Raw genomic sequence first — 18,982 nt, 5'->3', positions numbered from 1 at the left:
GACACACTCGCAGGTGGTCTACGCAACTTGACGGTTTTCTGGCGTTCATGTTGGAACAAAACAAATAAATCTGATGACCACAAGTATCCGTGAATTCAACCCAAAGTGCTTCCCGGCCAGGCAATCGTTGTCCAACGGCGTCTGCTTTTCCCTTTTCACCGCACATATCCAGATTAATCAGATTCTCGGACGAACCAAGCACGTGAAAACTGGCTTTCAAACCTTTCCCGACTCTTTTGGTGCAGCCCCAGTTGCGGCGTTTTGACGAGAAGGCAGGTTTTTGTCTGGTTACTTTCAAAACAACGCAGGACTACACGTCTGGCATGGGGACTTCTGCCCCCAGTTCCAGACCGGAAGTGCGACCGATGCGCCACCACCGCCCCTTGACGTCACAGAGTTGAGTTTGTGTATATTCGTAAAAAGGATAGATAAGTTTGACAGTGAATCAAGACTGTCACTACCTCTCTGCAATAGCTAAACAGAAACAAGAGCACCCTCCGGGGCAGAAAAGGTTGCGTCGCAGCATGTAATACTGGTGGAGTTGGGCCTCATTCACACAGCCGGCGTTTCGCCCCGTCCCGGCGAAAGTGCCGTGGGCGCCGTGCAGAAAACGGGACGATACGGGGACGGAGGAGTGTTCGAACCAGCGGCGACGGAGCTGGCGGCGGTGGCTATAGCAATAGATGGATGCTGCCGGCTGTGTCCCCTTATATTGGGCGGTAGCTTGCACCACCTAGCTTAGAAATCTTTCTGCACCTTTCAAATTCCGCTTTGAGCGTTTGTATTCCGTAAAACTGTATAGCCGGTATAACCTATTATTTCGTGCACAATTTCACACTTCCCTCGATCTCTTCTACCAATCTTGTAATCTCGTATTTGTGGCTGCTTTGTGGCGGCGTTAACCACCAAATGTTACGGACTATTGGCGTCGATGGGCGCAGCCACAACTGTTTTGTTCCTTAAGGTTTGCGTTTGGGTCGCCGATAACGATCTTGCATGTTTCAAAACATTTTATTTATCTCCACGTTTCAAAACAAAAGCGACAAGACCCTCCCCGAGCACGTTTCACATCAATCACTCCTTACGCCGCATTTCGTCTCCGATGATCGATGACCGTATTTTCTTTCTTCGGCTGTTCTTCCTTAAAATCACATTTACGTCTATCGCAAAGGAACGGATGTGGTCTTACCATTGCGAGCAGCAGCTCAGTGGTAAATCCAAATCTCTGTATGCCCGTTGTTCAAAAGCCGTAAACATATCACAAAGCGCCCGTCGTCTCGCTGGCCTCCCTCCTTCCCGAAACGAGCTTTGTTGGCTTCGTCGTTAGGGCACAGTACGGTCAATTCCCCCTGCCGCGGCCGTGCCCATGGTCACCCAACTTTTGAGAATCCGCCAGATTCAGCGAAAGTTTCCTATTTTGTGATTGGCCGTCCCTCGATGGGGCGGGGCGCCGGCGTTCCCGGTCTCCCGCCGGTGCTGGGGACGTTGAACATCCTCGTTCAGCCCACTTCGAGTCCGGCGGCCCGATTTCATTCGGAAACCGGTCCCAACACCCTCTCCCCCGGCGGAAAGGATGGCCGGCGCTTTTGCCGGGTCGGGGGAAAAAACGGCTGTGTGAATGAGGCCTTATGCGGTCAAAATAATTCTGTGACCTGCTCTGCCTCATGGTCATATACATGGCATTTCTGATTTAAAAATAATTTATTATAGTTAAGTTTGAAAGTAGTACCGCTCAATTTTCCGAATTCAGTCAGCTTCCTTCGCGCCAAACGAGTTGCAAACGAAATATTCTCGCTAACACTGATGTCCATTGATTTTAGTTTCGCCATTAAAACCATGGCTTGCTCTATTGCCTTGAAAGAAGAAAATTTAACTAATTAAAAGCATTCACGATTGTGATTCCTCAAATTGTGAAGACAACATTGTGCAGAACTACAAACTCTGGTGGACACCTCCTAGGTCATGGACGCTTTCCCAATTATCACAATTTTCATCGATGACGATGACGACAACATATCAAGCTGCACTTCTTTCAAGAAAGGACAATCAGTCCAGACTGGTTGATCTTTAAAATTAAAGCTTGTTTGTATGTCACGGCTAATATATCATCGTTGTGGACACAAAACAGTGCTAAGGACAAGGACTAGTTGAAGAAGTGGACAGGAGGGACGCTGACTAGCAAGTGACGCTTCACTACACAAGAATAAAAAAGAGAAAGAAAATTGTAAGTGGGAGATATATAAAGAAGCAAACGAGAAAGAAAACTAAGGAGCTGCGAATCTGGAATGAAAAATTGCTATAAAATAAATGAGGTAAAATAAAAGTACTTCATCTAAAAGAAAGGAATAAAAACTTTCAGTCTTTCCACTCTGGTGAAGATGAAGACCAGCAAAACTGTACTATGGTGGGATTAAAGTATTTCTAAAAACTGTTCAGCCGGCGTGGCGTCCTGCCGTCGCCGAGCCTCGCGCTTGCGCTTTGCTTCCGTGGCATGATTGTCGTCCATGGCATTGGCCCGCCGGCGCCAGTCACATCACCGCTCTTGTTCTCGGCGGCGTTCCTAGCGAGCGATCTGCTCTTCTTTCGCAAGGGTTTTGGAAGCACTTGATGCAGTGGAACCCGAGGCGATTGCGACTTCGCGGCGTTTGCACAGCCATTTGCGCTGCTGCGCACGTTGCCGCTCCTTGCGCTCCCGCTCTTCTTCCTCCGAATGAGCAGCACGCAGCCGACCCATTGTGAGTCCAACGGGCAACTGATGAAAGCGCTAGCGCGATCTTGACGTCACGGGACACACACAATTGGTAGGTGAGGGACACACAATTGGTAGGAAAAACAAGCGGTGTTAGAGGTTTCTTTATAAAAAAAACACTGAATTGGATGTTTCTGAGGACGCTCTACAACTTTGTCATCGAAATTTTTGCTCTAAATTGAGTATTTCAAAAATTTATTAATTAAACTTAATTAATTTAAGTTGACAAAATACAAAAATAGCCTGACTTGCTCCAAACAGTGGAACAAACTTATTCCTTTGGTTTCATCCTCCTAATATACGCCAAAATAATTTTATACCTTGGCTAAGGTTATGCCGAAAGCCCTGTTTAGGTTCCATCTGTTTGTGACAACATAGATTAAATTAAAACTAGAGAGAGATAAGTCCTTTATTATGGAGATGTTGGTATTCTTTAAATGACACCGGCTACTCCATAACGAGAAAGAGAGAGAAAACATATATGAATGAAAGGAAGAACATAAAAGGAAAATAATAAAGATAAAATACATAAAGTATAACCGTAAAAAAAACAAAAAAAAACAACAACAAATCTAATTACAATTGCGAATAAGACGACCGTTTGGGAGTCGTGCACCGATTTGCTAAATTACATACATAGTCATTCCCGTTGAAATTGATGCACGTTCGCGCTTAATAATCATACACAATTCTAGTGTCCTTTAGAAAGTCGTGAATGATATTCATTGCTCTGTCTTGTTTTTTATGTGTCGGCCAGGGCCCCAACAACTTGGTCAGAGACAGGGGTCTATCATCTAATATTTGAAGGCGAACCTCCATCTGGGGCGCCTTTCATGTCAAAAGCGTTCACAGTCAAGTAGGATATGTTGTACATCCTGATATGGTTCTCCACAGTCACATCTTAGCGAATCTCGGCGTTTAATTCGAAATAAAAGCCTGTTAGTAAAGGCCACTTCAAGTCTGAGTCGATGGATTAATTCGTCGTATTTCCTTTTCATCTCGGTGTGCGGCGGAAGCTCAAAATCCGGGTCGATATATGGTTGGAGAGGCTCTGTCGAAGTGTCCTTTAGCCAGCACTGCCGACAACGTAGATGGCGTAAGTGACGAAGGATGAATTTTGCATCTCCAGACGTAAAGGATGTCGCCTCCATTGCGTCACCATCGTGAACTTGAGCTGCCAGGTGATCAGCCTCTTCATTTTCAGCGATTTGGCAGTGGCTCGGTATCTTTTGTAGTCTGACGTTATGTCCATGGAGTTGAGCTTGTGCTAACGTGAGTTGCACCCGATATAGAATGGTCGCCTGGGAGGTACAAAGGTGCATGCCCTGTAATAACTCTAGGGATGATTTTGAGTCCGTTAGAATAACCCAGTTTGATGGTGTAGCGAATGTTTCAGTGAATGATGATGCTGAAAGTACTGCATGTAACTCCGCTGACGCCGGGCATGTATGATGTGACAATCGAAAACATTTAAATGTGTCTAACATTGGGATTGAGTAAGCAGATGTTGACCCCTTGTTAGATGTTGACCCGTCTGTGTAAAAATGAATGTCGTCTTTGTAGCGTGCCTCTAAATGGGAGAGGGATATTGTCTTTGCCTCCATGGGGGCCACCGAAGATTTTGATCCAAGACCAGGAGTTTCGGTCTATCTCCAGTGGCGGAATTGTCCACCATGGAGGATTGATTAGACTTGGAAGCCAATGCGCATGGTGGGGTGCTGCGACAGGTAGTGCGATGAGAAGTTGGTGAAGGTTAGACTCCGTCCGTCGAAGTATCTTTTGGCACAAGGGTCGGGCATGCGAGTGCGAAGCCAGTCGAAGATAATGACGGCATGTTTCTTGTTCCCGGATTGATAGTTGGAGCAGTGGATGGAAGCTTGGAAAAGCCTCGACACGTTCGGCTGGATTGTCTCTAAGAAGGCATATTTATTGTTCACATGCCAAGTTTTGTTATCATAAAGTTTTATATATATAATATCATTAATTTTTATAATATAATGACAAAAGATTTGTTTTATAACGCGATAGCTTACGTGTGGCGTGACGAGAAAAGCTGGTGTCATTCGCGTGACGAGAAAAACCGGCATCGGTGGCGTGCCACAAAAATCCTTATTGGTTGATAAAGTCATGACGTCATAGCCACATGACCTCGCACGGGAATTTCAAACAACCCACATCACTCGTGTGAAACGTGACATCACACGTAGAATGAAAGTGATTAAAAATTGACATGTAATGTGAATTAAAGGTCACCGCCTGTCACAAATAATTTTACTCTGTGAAGTAATTCATTTGCCTTAATGAAAAATTGAAGAATTTTAAGCGGGATTCGAACGCACGATCCTTCAGCTGCGAGCCAGACGCACTACTGACTTGGCCACGCGAGGCACACTTTCACGGCTTGGGACCGAGCGAGAGTTTATATATTTCATTATCACGTTCCACTCTTAAAGGCAAAGCTTAAGTGTCCTCTAAGTTTTTTTATCAGAATTAAGGATAATAGTTTTATTGTGGATCGACCTTTACAACTGGAATAAAACATAAATTTTTGGGCTTAAAATTATTTTATTGTAACATTTCAGTGGAATCTATTTTATTTACCGGTGCTGTGGATTCCATACTTCAAATAATAATTCACGGCAGTTCATATTGTCCTTCATCAGTCAGCACCTCAAACACAAAACTAAACAGATTGTTTTGTGTTTGAGGGAACCAAACCTGTCGTGCAATTGATGCTATAACAGTTGCATAGAAGTGGGAAGGCAAAGTAGATTTGTCTTTTAGTTGGATAGAATAACACGTGGATCTTAACATAATATTTGCAGTGGTAAGAATGAAAATGAAGTGTGTGCTTATGCTCCAAAAGTTCTTTTTGCTGCTCCAAGAGGCGCTCCAAAATGGCTCGGGCCAAACACATCACTGGAATTATGTTGTAGGACAAAAAGAAAAAAAAAAAAAAAAAAAAAAAAAACGGCAGTGTTTCTTTACGCATAGCAGTCTAGTCTAGGGTGACCACCCGTCCCGCGACTTGCGGGACTGTCCCGCATTGAGGGCTGATGTCCCGCGTCCCGCAAGAAAGTCCCAGATCTTCAAAATGCCCCGCATTTCATACTGTTGTAAAATTCACTCTTCAACTCATGGTGCTGCCGAACTACGGGGCACGGGGAAGCGCGGAGGTCGGTGGCAATCGTGTGAATCGCAATCGTACGCCATTTTCTATCCAAGCATTGCGGGAAGCGACCGTCGCTCTTGCAGGAGCCCCAACGCGCATGCGCCGTTGTGCCTCTCCCCTTAGTGGCAAAATATTGTAAAAAAAAATGATCGCCAAAAGTTTAAATATAAAATATTGTAATTATTTTCAAGTCGCTTTGTCAATGCTAAAAGATTGCTGTGGATATTTTTTTTTTTGTGAAGACAGTTACACGAGGCCAAAATCCTGCAACTCACAACGGTCGAAAAAGAACATGATGTTAAAAATTTGTGTACGGCCATGTTGATAAAAGTAAGCGTTGACAGGAAACAATACCACGAAAAAGATGTATTGTTTCTTAATTTTATTTGATGCATTGAGGAATGCTGCAGTTGATTTTAATGCTTTCAACTTCGACACATATAATCATATGTCTGGCATAAAAAATATATATCACTGGGAGTGAAAATTACTTTAGCCTATCAGCTGCAATACAATTTGCAGGTGTATAACAACACATATTAAATGTGTTAACAGAGCCTCGGTTCATGGTGTGCTTGTTCATAAATTCCGCCCCCTTCCCTCCCACCGCCGTGTCCCGCATTTCTCTAGAAGGAAGGTGGTCACCCTAGTCGAGTCTTTTCGCGGCACACTTGAGATTTCCCTAGAGAAGGTACCTCATGCTCTCTGCTTTTCGTAAACTCGCAATTTTAGAAGGGACATCCCTAGCTTTGATTTCTTTATATGACTACTTTGGACCTATTCCTGATGTGATAATAAGATTTAAAAAGACCACACCATCAACGTGCTGGCATTTTCAATAGAACAAGGGTGCAGGCATGCTGCCGTTGCAAAGTTTCTCAGGAGTAAAAAGAAAACTCTTTATACAACAGTATTTGCTTGTCGGACAATTTTTATATAAGCATTATAAGACAGTTCTTGTGTTTTAAAGGGTTCTTTTTACTGCTAGAAGCCTGAGCCCATAGCTTTATTTTTGGAAGTTGTTCCTGCTGAGCAAGAGTTTGTGCAGTCTGTGCTTAGAATATAGTAGTGGGGATTGTCGTACAGGTAAGTAACACGAGAAAGAGATGAAAAGAAAAAAAAGAATTAGTCAACAATACTTATAGTCCAAAAGAAAGTGGAATAGAGTTATAGACCATTCCAGAAACGGGTTTCTGGCCACTGCCATTTTCACTGTTCGTGCACATGGCGTGTGTTTTGCCCACTTTCCAAAGTAGTGAACATATGTGTGCTGGTCTGTGGAAATTGCACGCTGGGCTGTAATTTTGTAAACATTGGAACAGTGCAAGGATGGGCAGTATTTTAAATCTGTATTTAAAATACTGTAAGTAAATTATATTTCATATTTAATTACATACTAGGAAATGTATTTGTTGATCATATAATTAAATACAGTGGAACCTCGTTGATACGCTCCCGGTTTTTGCATTTTCCCGGCTTTTACGTTTGGAAGCGCCGGTCCCGCCAAGCTTTAATTTCCTGCTTAGTGCGTTTAACTTCTCGGTTCTTGTGTCTAAAAAAAAACACAAACATAGCGCCAACGGCACCAGCCGATTCACACGACAGACCGATTTGCGGACGGATTCATTGCGTGACGACACGTTCGCGGATCGTCCGCCTCCCAAGCACGTTCTCACTGAAGGGGAGACGAGGGACAGCGAGATTTGACCAAACCATGCGCAGTAATACCGTCGTCCAAGAGCTAATACAACATTTGTTGCTACAGTTGCGGCACCATCACATTAATACAAAAAATAATTGTGTTGCTTCTGTTGGGTGCTGCGCGAGACAGAACACCTTGAGAGGGTTAGTGCAAAGTGCCACTGCCTTTACTGACCCAAAGCTTAACACAAGTGTGGTCCTGCTCGAGGAGAGTCGGAGTAGAAGCGACAAAGTCCTGGGCTTGCGAAGGGTGTCCTCGCCCCCATGCACTCACACACAACACCTCAATATACCACCGGAAGAAAAAGGTCTTGCCCATCCTTGTGGGTCTTGGTTTTGCCGGTTGAAAGGCTGGATGGATGAGCAGGACAGAACACGGTGTGCTAGGTGAGTGTTGATAGAAGCTTCCTGCAGCTTTCTTCACACGTGGAACCAAAAATCGTGCAACAAAACGAAATAATGTGCCATTTTTGTTTTGCTCGTCAAAAGAAAAAAAAGAAAAGAAAAAAGTGTGTTGTCAGACAAAACCTTTTTCGACTCAATCCCCGCCAAAAATTTGTAAAAAGCTCAAACCAAAAATGCCAAGTGCCTTTTCACTCGCAGATTTTTTTTTACGGTGCATTATTATGTTTCGTGTTTGTTCATTTGTTGGTTTGTGTTGTCGCGCGGTTCTTGGTTCCACACATGAGCAAAGCTGCAAGAGCTTTGCCTGGCTGATGTGCTGAAGGTTCTGGTACTCCTCCGGTTACGTGTAAAGAAGCTACGCCGCAATCTCTCCTGCATGTGCACTATAGCCTGTCATCCAGCGAGACCTTTTTGCGGCTTTGGTGTACCGAAGTGTTGTGCACGATTGCGCGGGGACGAACCAAGGAGGGCATGGGCAAACACCCTTCTACAAGCCCAGGACTCTATCATTCACCCGCATTTCAGTCACCGTAAGCTCCAGGTGAAAATTACAAACTTTTTTTGTAATTGTATTTGAGTTGACACCGACGAATGTTTACAAGCTTTTTCTGGGCCAATTTGAGTTCACACCTACGAATGTTTGCATAAAGTTGCTATCTGTCTCATCTACAGTGCCTCCCGAATAGCATTCCTGTTCCTTACGGTTTCCCAGATTGTACTGTTTATTTCCCCGGTCCCCTGAAAAATGTATTAATTAGGTTCTACTACAAAAAGTTTAGTATTTCAAATGCTGCCTAAATACAATTCTGTGCATTGTTTGCAATCAAATATGATTTTGGGCACTCTTTGCAATGAGTGTGTTAGCAAAAACCATAAAACTTGCTGGTCTTTGCGTGCCTAAACTTAGCAAAAAGAGAAGGAAGAGGAGAATAAGGAATGGATGGGTTAGGGGTAGAAGTATGAACTTTTTGGTTGGGTGTCTTCATTTCTATAGGTTGTATTCACTGGTGGTCATAGGTGAACTCGCTGCTGCTTTCGAACCACCGGGGAAGAGAGATAGGGGAAAGCTGCTTTTGTATGAATTTTGAGTGAAAGGAAATCTTTTTAGAAGAAGAATAGCGACGTTTGGGGAAGCCTGGGGCATACAAAGGAAAGTCCCGGTGAGAAGAAAGTTTCTCCTTCTCTTGTGACTGCCCGAGAGCTGATGAGAAACTCCTCCCGAGCATGCGCTGTCTGCAGTTACCTCAAATGTGGCGTCCAGTGAATACCACCTATAAAGATGTCATGCTTTAATAACATCATGTTTGAAAAGGCTTTGTTGCTTCGATTAAATACATTGTTTTTCCTGATGTTGTACCTGCCTGTCCTATGCCAAATAAGTTTATTTTTAAAGCTGCAACTTTCTTTCCAAGCACTTCATTCTCGGTACATACAAACCACTTTTTATTTTAAAATGGCCTTTTTACAGGTATCCGGAGTTAAATTTAAACCTAAGGTGTCACACTACGAGAAGAAAATGTCTTTGAAAATGATCAAATACCCTCGTTGTATTTGTATCTTGTGTTTAAATACTTTCTTGAAAAGCGTAATTAGATATTCATTTATATACATTTTTGTCAAAGTATTTTGTATTTGTGTTTGTATATATTTTTGCAAGTAGCCCATTCCTGGAAAGGTGTATAAAAGAAAAGCCGCATTTCAAACTTAAAGGAAGACGGGACACCATTATTTTATGACGCAAATAGCACTTGAGACATGGGAACAGGGGTTTGCAGCCGCTTGACGCTTGAGGGCCGCAGGTTTAAGACCCCTGGTTTAAACCCCGGCATCTATATTTTTTGGGGCATCGGAAGCGTTTGAAAATGATCTCTAGAGGTCGTCCTAAAAAAATTGTAAGATTGGGAACAGCGTCGTTTGAGATTTCAAACACCTGCTCAAGTCACTGTTGTAGATAGTGAAATTGTGCACTCCTGGCCTTTTTTGATGACTTCAAATCTTGAGGGTCATTTAACTTCCTTTCTCCCTCCAATCGACCATTGCAATCATGGGCGCTCACGTCTGCCAACCAGCCAATTGCACGCTTATTTTGCTGTGCATTTGCATGTGTCCTTTCTCTGTCTGCAGGGGATGCATCACATTTGAATTTGATTTTCTTTTTTTAGCAGTTTTCAATTTAGTGGGTTTTAAACATTTTTCAAATAGGCAAGGAAGATAATGATGTATTGCAGACCTTGCCGTGCGACGCGAGGGCAGCCCAAAATTCTTGATCACTTGACAATTGCTCTCTTGAAATCGGAGAGGTTTTCCAGCACTCAAGAAAACTCGTCCGAGCCGTAGCCGACTTCCCAATCCACCTCATCCCTCTCCACGCCCTCGGCACAGCCACCGGGCGCCGCCATACTGAGAGTAAGAAGAGAAAAAACCAGGAGACAGCCGATGCCTCGTCGTTAACACTTCCGTGCTCTGAGCTCTTACATTTTGAAGTCAGCGGTCATAAAGTAAAGGTCGAAAAAACTATATTTTGTGATCAATAATTTAAACACACAAGCAACTTGCAACATCCCTGAATTTTTAAAATAACCCTTGCCTTCTATGTCTTGGAAACGATGCAAGGGATCCCGGATTGTGGGAGCACATAGATGTTTAACAGATCTTTTGCATGCAAGGAAATATTTTTCACAATTAAGTTTCCTAGGAAGTTTTGTCACATGCTTTTAAAGTGCATGAATCATCTATCCAGCAGGGGTGGCCACTCGCTCAAGGTCAAAAACGCAGTTGGACCTGGAACACTGCAGTTTTGCGGCTGGGCGATCTACACTCATTGCCACCCTTTCGCTTGTCAGTGCATAGGTATTTGCTGAAATTGTCAGTTATTGGCTGGCCCATTCAGTAGAAACATGAAATGCAAATTGATTGGGCCATCTAGTTACTGATGGTTTCAGCAGTCGCCTATATAAACCCTTGTGCCAGAGTCTGGTGAATAAATCGACCGACCGGCAAAACTGCTACAGTCTCTACAATCCTGCGGCGATTTCGACTTTGAGTGAGCGTGAGGGAGTGACCTCCTCTGCTCTGGCTGTTGCACTGGCTGCTTTGTCGCAAAGCCATTCTTCGGCTGCCACCAGGATAGTGCTCCCGCAGGAAAAGGCACAGTTTACATGTTCCGTACAAGTTTGGTGCACAACGCACAGTACCCAGTGCGAGTGTATAAATGTAACAATTTGTGTGCAAATAGTGGTGTTTTATAACTAGCCATTCTTCCCATTGCACTGCAGGTGGGCAGCCAAACTGCAGCGAGCACGCGTCACACGCTGGGGCGGCATGATCTCGACACCCGATGCGGTTCTCCAGGCCATGGTAAAACGTGCGCTGACAGACAGTGGCTGCCCGCAGCACATCCTGCAGGCACTGATTGAGAATGCGCACGAACGACGCTGGCCTCCGGGCCTGAGCACTCTGGAGACGCGCCAGATGAACCGGCGCCACTACGAGAGCTACGTCTGCAAGCGTATCCCGGGCAAGCAGGCGGTGGTCGTTGTAGCCTGCGAGAACCAGCACATGAATGAGGACATGGTGCTTGAGCCAGGGCTAGTCATGATCTTCGCCCATGGCATAGAGTGACCCGAATGTACGGCGGAAGTTCTTTGAGACTACTCTGGGTACTTGCACACGGTGTGGCCGTCTGCAGAAACCCCACTCCCAGCTCCGAGAGATCTCACCTGGAGGAGACTTTCCTTGCATTTCCACTTTGGGGCGGGTGGGGCGACCAATGTGAGGTCTGTCCGATGCCTAAGCATGCTCTCTGAAGCTTTATCTTCATTTATGGTGCCGGCTACCTTGGTGCCCCTTGTTTGTGAGACTGTGTGGGCTCTGGCGCTCTCTGGTGGTTTCAAGTTGTTATTACTGGTGGTGTCAAGTTGTCAGTTTTTACCTGTTGCTAGGGGGTGCGGTTTGATGACTAAAGGTGTGCCGCAGTCCCTCATAGATGATGTACGAATGGAATACCAAGCGTGGCCTGTCCATTTCCTTGTGTGAGGTGCTCAGACTTGGTTGTCTCACCAGCGACCTCTCATTTTATTGTTTTACTCATCTTCTTTCGAATCTGTTGCAATGTTCTTTTTGGCATTCTCTGATTTGAACAGCTGTTTCTCTTTTAAGAGCCTGTTGGGTCTGTAGGAGATTTTGCATTTTAAACACATGTTCTTTGTTAATCTTTTAAACGTTTGCACTGTGCATTTTTCTCTCCTGTGTTGCAAAGGAGAATGAGACAGGCCTGCGCATAGTAGCCTGGGAAGTTGCACGCTGTGCAGGTGTCTTCTGAACTCCCTTGCAAGGCCTAGCGAGCCATGACCTGGTTTAGAGTGGCACTTCTGAAGCGTATCTCAACAAGAGCAAAGTCACGCGGTGAAGAGGCGTTTGCTCCGATAAGCTGTGATAGAAACCTATGGTTTTTGTATTGCCTAGAGCCAAATGTTGCGAGTGTATAAAGAGTGGCATAACAAATGGTTAGTTTATGACTTTGTAGTCTGGTCTCATGGTTTGTGTCTGGAGATGATCCCACTTTATTGCAGCTTCTGAAAGTTGTTCAGTGGATTCCTGCAGGGCTGTGGATGAGTCTGCATGTGAATGCAAGTGGAACTGTCGTGTGTGTTTGGGATTTATTTTACTGCCACTCAAAAGTCACCACCCTTTTAGGGCTTGGCAAGCAAAACAACTGCAGTGCAAGTGTTAATGCTCGTTCACACAGTTGTGTTGCGTCGTGCAGTACAGAGCCTCCCTATTAGCTCATCATAAGGGTTGCGATAGCAACAGCTCGATGCAAGCAGTCTTAAAGGGGCACTAAAGTGCTTTTTTGAGATACTCGTTTTATTTTCGTACTTCAATCTGCGAGCTCTAATCATCCTATAAAAAACCAAAATTACATTCATGCACGGCTGATTTGCGTATTAAAAAAATGCGGTGGCTTAGCTCGGCTGTGTCAGGATATACGTAGCGTGAGCTTATGCTCACAAAATGAGAGGCGCTATCAAGCGGCTCCGGTGCAGCGTCGGGCTTGGCTACTGCGCAACGAAGGCGGACAGCTGGGCACGCGGCGGCACCAGTGCGTCTGCCGCGGCTATGATGTCGCTCCTCTGGAATGTGCAGACCGGCGAGGCGCGCACGGTGGTGGTGGTGGAGCGGGCGGCGGCGGCGGCTCCAGCGCGCCAGCTGTGTGCCGTGTGACGTCACTGCTCCTCGCGCATGCACAGACCGGCGAGGCGCGCGCGGCGGTGGCGGCGTCTCTGGCGCGCCAGCTGTGCGCCGTGTGACGTCACTGCTCCTCGCGCTTGCGCAGCACGGAGCACGGCTCATTATACTAGCCACGCGAAACTGCTCAACCTCGGCCAGTGTAGCTCACGCTACAAAAGGTTATCAAAGTTCCCGATGCTTACCGTCGGCGCAGAATGACAGATGGTGCTACCGAACTTTGCTGAATATGGTTGAACGACGGACGGCGCCTGTCAGCCACTCGAGAGCGATGGGTTCCCGCGTGGACGAGTGGGACTGATTGGCCGCACTTCCACATGAGAACCCATCGCTCTCCAGTGGCTGATGGGCGCCGTCTGTAGTTTGGCCATAGTCAGCAAGGTAGCGCCATCTGCCGTTTTGCGCCGACGGTAAGTGTCGTGAACTTTGATCACTTTTTTAATATGCAAATCGGCCACGCATGAATGTAATTTTGGTTTTTTGGGGATGCTTAGAACTCGTAGATTGAATTATGACCATAAAACAAGGATCTCAAAAAGCACTTTAGTGCCCCTTCAACGCTGCCAAATGCAACTGTGTGGACGAGCCTTTTCTCTTGTGTGGTGTGTTTTTGCATCTTGCTATGCAAAGATAGGTACTCCCACATGTGGCATTCCTCTTCCATATGTTCGGCGGTGGCTTTGAACCTGATGCAATAGCTGAATGGAATCGAACTCTCCGCATATTTCGTGAAAGCTGATTTGTGTGCCTTATTTCACTGCAGCAAAACTCTGCGTGCTGCGACTGTTTTCAGTTGTCCTCATACCTGTAAGGTTGCTGTCTGACTTTACCTTCGTACAAAATTGATGGGCTCATTTCATCTTTGTTTGTGTTCTATTTATTTCTAAAGTTATTTACTATGGTCTGTTTTCTTAGCATATCAGATGAATCTTGTATTACCTTTGTAATAAACCAGCACACCAATTGATAATCTGTGCTGCTATTTTTTTCTAGTTGTGCACAATGTCTGCTACTCATAAATTGGTTACTCCATTGGACTTAAAATCCAAAGATGCTGGTGCAGTACTTTCTGTCAGTGTGCTTAAACCTCCTTAACCTGCGCTTTTTACTGTTCACCAGTGGCTTTCAATTTATATTACTATAGTCGGATGCAACCTGAGAACAATCTTTTAGCTCCACCCACAAGCGCATTGCGCCCATTTGAAGTGCCTCCGCCGTCGAGAAAGTAGTTCGCTAGCAACGTTGCTTTTTCTTCCTCCAGGAAACGTGTCTTAAACTACTACAATATTTATTTAATTCATTCAGGACATTTAAATAAGTTAGAATACGTTTTTGTCAACGAAATAGCTGTTTAGTAAAGAAAGAAAGAAATTCATGTCCAATGTACCGTCTTCCCAATTCATTTTCTGTCCAAGATACTGTCTAACATACCGTCTAACATACCTCTCAGCAGTGCTAAGCCTCGCGCCCGCTTCGAAATTTTCGTTGGCGATAGCGTCGCTGGATTCTCACGTTGTCGCGCAAAAACTGCTGCAAACGCAAGCCGATACCATTAAGATTTCGTGGCGTAACCTCGGGCACGTAAAACACGGTGCAAAAAAGCAGAATAATAGTCACGAGAATCTAGCGTCGCGTTGCTAAGGCCTGCAGCCATGTTGAGCTTTTTTTTTTTTTTTTTTTTCAAAAGGATCGCGATTGGTCCACGGAATCGTGATGTCATGGAAACGATTGGCTGGCGTTTCTCGGCGTAGGATTACATTTTCCTCTGAGAGGCATTTCCGGTTTTTTCTTAGCTTGCAACCGACTATAGAAGCAGAATGGAAGCAGCAAATGAAGTTGATTCATTTCAACTGGATTTTCGTTTCATGATTTATCTCTGTGGGCAAAGCAGTCGTTAAATGACACGTAGAGTTGACATCCACCCAGTTTCGAACCGGGTCTTTTTGAGAAATGTTATTCAGATGGCCCCTTCGCCATTTATCTCTAGTTTCCCGCTCGTTGGAAGGAAATAGAGATGTATTGCATGTGAAAAAACAGTTTGCAACCTCTGGCATCATTAAATGTTTCTGGGGAATGTTTATATATGCTGGAATGAAAATTTAGAAAGTGTAATTTAATGTATGTCTCGTTTTAAATGCGTGACCCTGGCAAGTGTTGGAGGATCAGTCATCGCAGTGATAAAATATTCTGAGAGAATCTTAACGTGAGCATGTACGGCAGACACGGACCTGGTTATGAGCTTCCCCCCTCAGCAGCGCCATGTCTTTCAAGTGAACTCTGCCACCTCCTTCCCATGTGGATTGAGGGAACTCGTGCTAACTGTGAATAATGTCGTGTACATGTTGGTTGTCACTTGTAAAAGGTGCTGTTAAGGTCAGTGATGTAATTGCTGCGCCAATTGCGCCAAACTGCGCCAAGGGGCTAACCCTGCTACATCCTGCTACATTTTGCCAAAATATGGATAATCTGCACCAAGCCTGCGCCAAAGGACCAATTTTGGTCGCCTTTCAAAACCGAAACTAAACTGAGTACCGCGTAAGCTAGCTGGCGCAAGCGGCCGCCCTTTTACAAAATACCCGGCATCAATCGTTCGTCCGGTCTTGCATGGTTTTTCCCGCCGTCCCTCGTTTCGCGCTCTCGTTGGCTCGCGTCTTTAAAAAAGAAAATTCAACGATAGACGCGGGCGTGTGCGGACGCTCCGACGCTACTGTTCTGGGTACCAGCCATGTCAACGTTCTGTGAAATAAAACCCCGTTATTGCGCGGCGGGAGTTACTTTGTGAGCAGAAGCACTCGCTCCTGAAAGCAACGGCCGTGGAAAAATTATATTGGGTCCATGCCTGCCAGTCACCGTGGTCGTGCGACGTCGGGTGTTGCCGTCCCCACGTCGCTGCAGATATGGCGCTTCCTAGACTGAAACGCAAAGACCGCCGTATGTTCATAACATTCCTGTCCTTGTTTAATACGCTACTACACAAATTCTTCTAGCTCAAAGACTGCAATGGCGAAGTGTTGATCACCTAGGTTTCTCTCGGTGGGTTTTCTTTCAAGAGGGACCCCAGTACGTGAAAAATCTACCGTGAAAGAAAGTTTGTGAAGAGAAGTGAGCTGAAGCAAAGAAGGCAAAGTCTGCACGCTGAACCCGCACAGCGCGCTTGTTTGTCTCGAGTTCAGTCGTTGCACAAAGCGCTCCAAGAACTTTGTGACGCCGGCTCGCGATGTCTTGCATCGATGTGCTCAGGTTTTTTTCTTCTGTGTGTTTAGCTTGTACCTTGCCTGCCGGCCTGGCAAGCACGTGCCGCTGGACTGTTTTTTGTCGCATGCTGGACAGTTACATTTTGCATACAATTTGGGGAACCAGCTGGCGATGGAGTGGAGTCGCATGGTTTAGATCAAACAGCCATCTCCGCTCGCGCAACAATTTCGCACTGCACTGCAGTAGTTACGTGTTTCATCAATTGGAGACTGCTTCCATTATAGAACTAGCTAGTACACCTAATGCTGTGCTATTTATTACTAAGCTGGTCCTTTTCAAATAGATTTTAATATGTGCAGTGCAGTTTGGTTCTTATATACCTATACACTCCGTGCGGGAACTATAGGGGGCGCTTTGAAATACGCGCGCAGCGCCGCTAGCGGAGGAGCTGGCGTTCGACTGTGAGGAGCGTTCAGCAGCCTGCGGCGCCTTTTCGCATGCCAAGCTGTGGCGGCGGAAGCGCGCACGGACGAAACTTTTGCTTTTTGAGCCGATAAGTTGAGGGTGACGTTGCATGAGTGCTGGGGCAGAAGGGCATTTAGCTGTTCTCCTTTTCTTATATATTGAGTTTGAGTCGTAATTAGGGGTAATTTCTCTGTTTGCGGCCGAAAAAGAAGTTGGAGTAATTTTCCGAAAAACAAGACGGCCGCCACCTTAATTGCTCTGAGTGGGAAATTTATTTCGCTCGTCGCTTTAAACCTAGGACTGCTGGAACGATGATATTTGGAGGCGAGTGAGAGGTTCACTAAGTTTGTGCACGAAGAGAGCCAAGTTTCTTTGACAGCAGGTGTGAAAGTTATGTTTCTAACGAATAAAGAAATAAAGCTGTACGGGATATCCAATATTGGACCCAAAATGTTGTGTTATAGCGGGCTGTGCAAACTGCAGATTTGGGCACACAGGTGCTTGGACTTGACAGTAACATTACAGAGCACTTATTATACAAAAAAAAAAAAAAAGGTGGCATAGGGAAACCAGGCGAAAATTTGGTTTGGGCGGCGTAATTCAATGGGAACCGGTTTTGATCATGAAAAGGCTGTCAAGAGAATACCACTGGTCGGGGGAGGCGGAGACTTTAGAGGTAGGAAGGGACTAGTGGACTGTACTTCCAATTGAAACAACTTTACGAAAGGTGGTTCCAAAGCCGAGAAAACAAAGTTGTCGTCCAACACACGGTTTGGCCGCCAAGGGCTTGTGCGGTCAGCTGTTGTGTAATAACCTGTTGTGCGAGGTGCTGATTTTCGGCGCACAGGTACTTTGACATGACCGTCACTTGGCACAACACTTATTATAACAAAAAGAGTTGGCATAGCGAAACCAGGTGGAAATTTAGTTTGCGCGGCGTAACTAAATGGGAACTGGCTTTGACCGTCAAAGGCTGTCAGATAATACCACTCATCGTGGGAGGTGCACACTTTACAGGTAGGAAGGGACCAGTGGACGGTACTTCCAGTTCGAACCACTTTGCGATAGGTGGCTCCACTGATCTCAATGACAATTGCTGGATCGCGCTTGCCGCTCCCGCAAGTGAAGCCACCGGACGCAACCCCGCTGGGATACGATTTCCCGTTTTGCTAGCCTTTTGCTGCGGTTTTCCAGCGTGCTGTAGACACGTTTTCTACTCGTTCGTCGACATTCGCCGAGGAAGTTTTTTGAGACTCTGTGTATTGTTGAGACTTGCCGTTGTGAACACGTGGAAAATTCTACAAAAGTGCAGTGTCGCAGGAAAAAGGCACAACGCGTCGAAAGGAAGGGCTGGCGGCGTGTTCAAAGCTTCCTTGGCACGCCGAAGTGCCGTGTCTCTGTGCCTTCGCGCGCTTGGATACCGACCAAGAATCGACGCCGTGTGAATGTGTTTAGCGAGTGCAATGTGCGTGAAGCCGTATCAAAAGGTACAACTCGTCGAAAACGTGTCGCCGGAGTCGCGGCGTGATCAAAGCTTCCTTGGCACGCTGAGTGATGCATCTTTGTGCCTTCGCACGCTTGGATACCGGTCAAGAATTGACGCCGCGCCAAAGTTCTGAACGTGTGTCGCGCGTAGATGCCTTTAGATCATTTATATATATCGCCCACGGAGTTCTGGATCGTCCAGCTGTTCCGGTGAGTTGCTATCAATAAAAGGGGGAGATCTCTACGTGTTCTTATGTACTATATTAACCATGGCTATGTCCCAAATCTAACTCTAATAGATTCCGTGGGAGCACGAATAGGGCAACGTTGTGGAGCCAGGGGGGTTTTCGAAAGCAAAAGTAAAAGACCACGAGAATGAAAATCTTTAAAGCGCGGCCGATATGGTCGTGTGCAATCTGTTGACCAATTATACAATTAGGCGAGCCGCGCTCAAACGTCAAGTGCAATTAAGTAGGTTGATAATAAGCCAGCACTGATCAGTGATGAGGAGCTGTTGTGCACGGTATTGTGTAAATCGTCTAAGGACGAAAAAAAGACGTACC

At 45.6% G+C, this 18,982-nt stretch overlaps 1 protein-coding gene across 1 annotated transcript in view; it reads left to right on the top strand.

Annotated features, from left to right (window-relative positions):
- The window catches only part of LOC8038235 (E3 ubiquitin-protein ligase NRDP1), a 58,128-nt gene extending 43,862 nt beyond the window's left edge, over positions 1–14,266 (top strand). Inside the window, exon 6 of the mRNA XM_029977673.4 lies at positions 11,303–14,266. Within this exon, the coding sequence (XP_029833533.1) occupies positions 11,303–11,648 (346 nt within the window). The 3' untranslated portion in view covers positions 11,649–14,266. The remainder of the gene's footprint in view (positions 1–11,302) is intronic.
- The last annotated feature ends 4,716 nt before the right edge of the window (positions 14,267–18,982 follow it).

The sequence above is a fragment of the Ixodes scapularis genome, unplaced genomic scaffold (genome assembly GCF_016920785.2).
Source record: "Ixodes scapularis isolate PalLabHiFi unplaced genomic scaffold, ASM1692078v2 PGA_scaffold9__187_contigs__length_104089568, whole genome shotgun sequence".
In the NCBI taxonomy this organism is placed as follows: domain Eukaryota; kingdom Metazoa; phylum Arthropoda; class Arachnida; order Ixodida; family Ixodidae; genus Ixodes; species Ixodes scapularis.
Note: the sequence above shows the minus strand (reverse complement) of the source record. Positions and strands in the feature narration are given on the sequence as shown.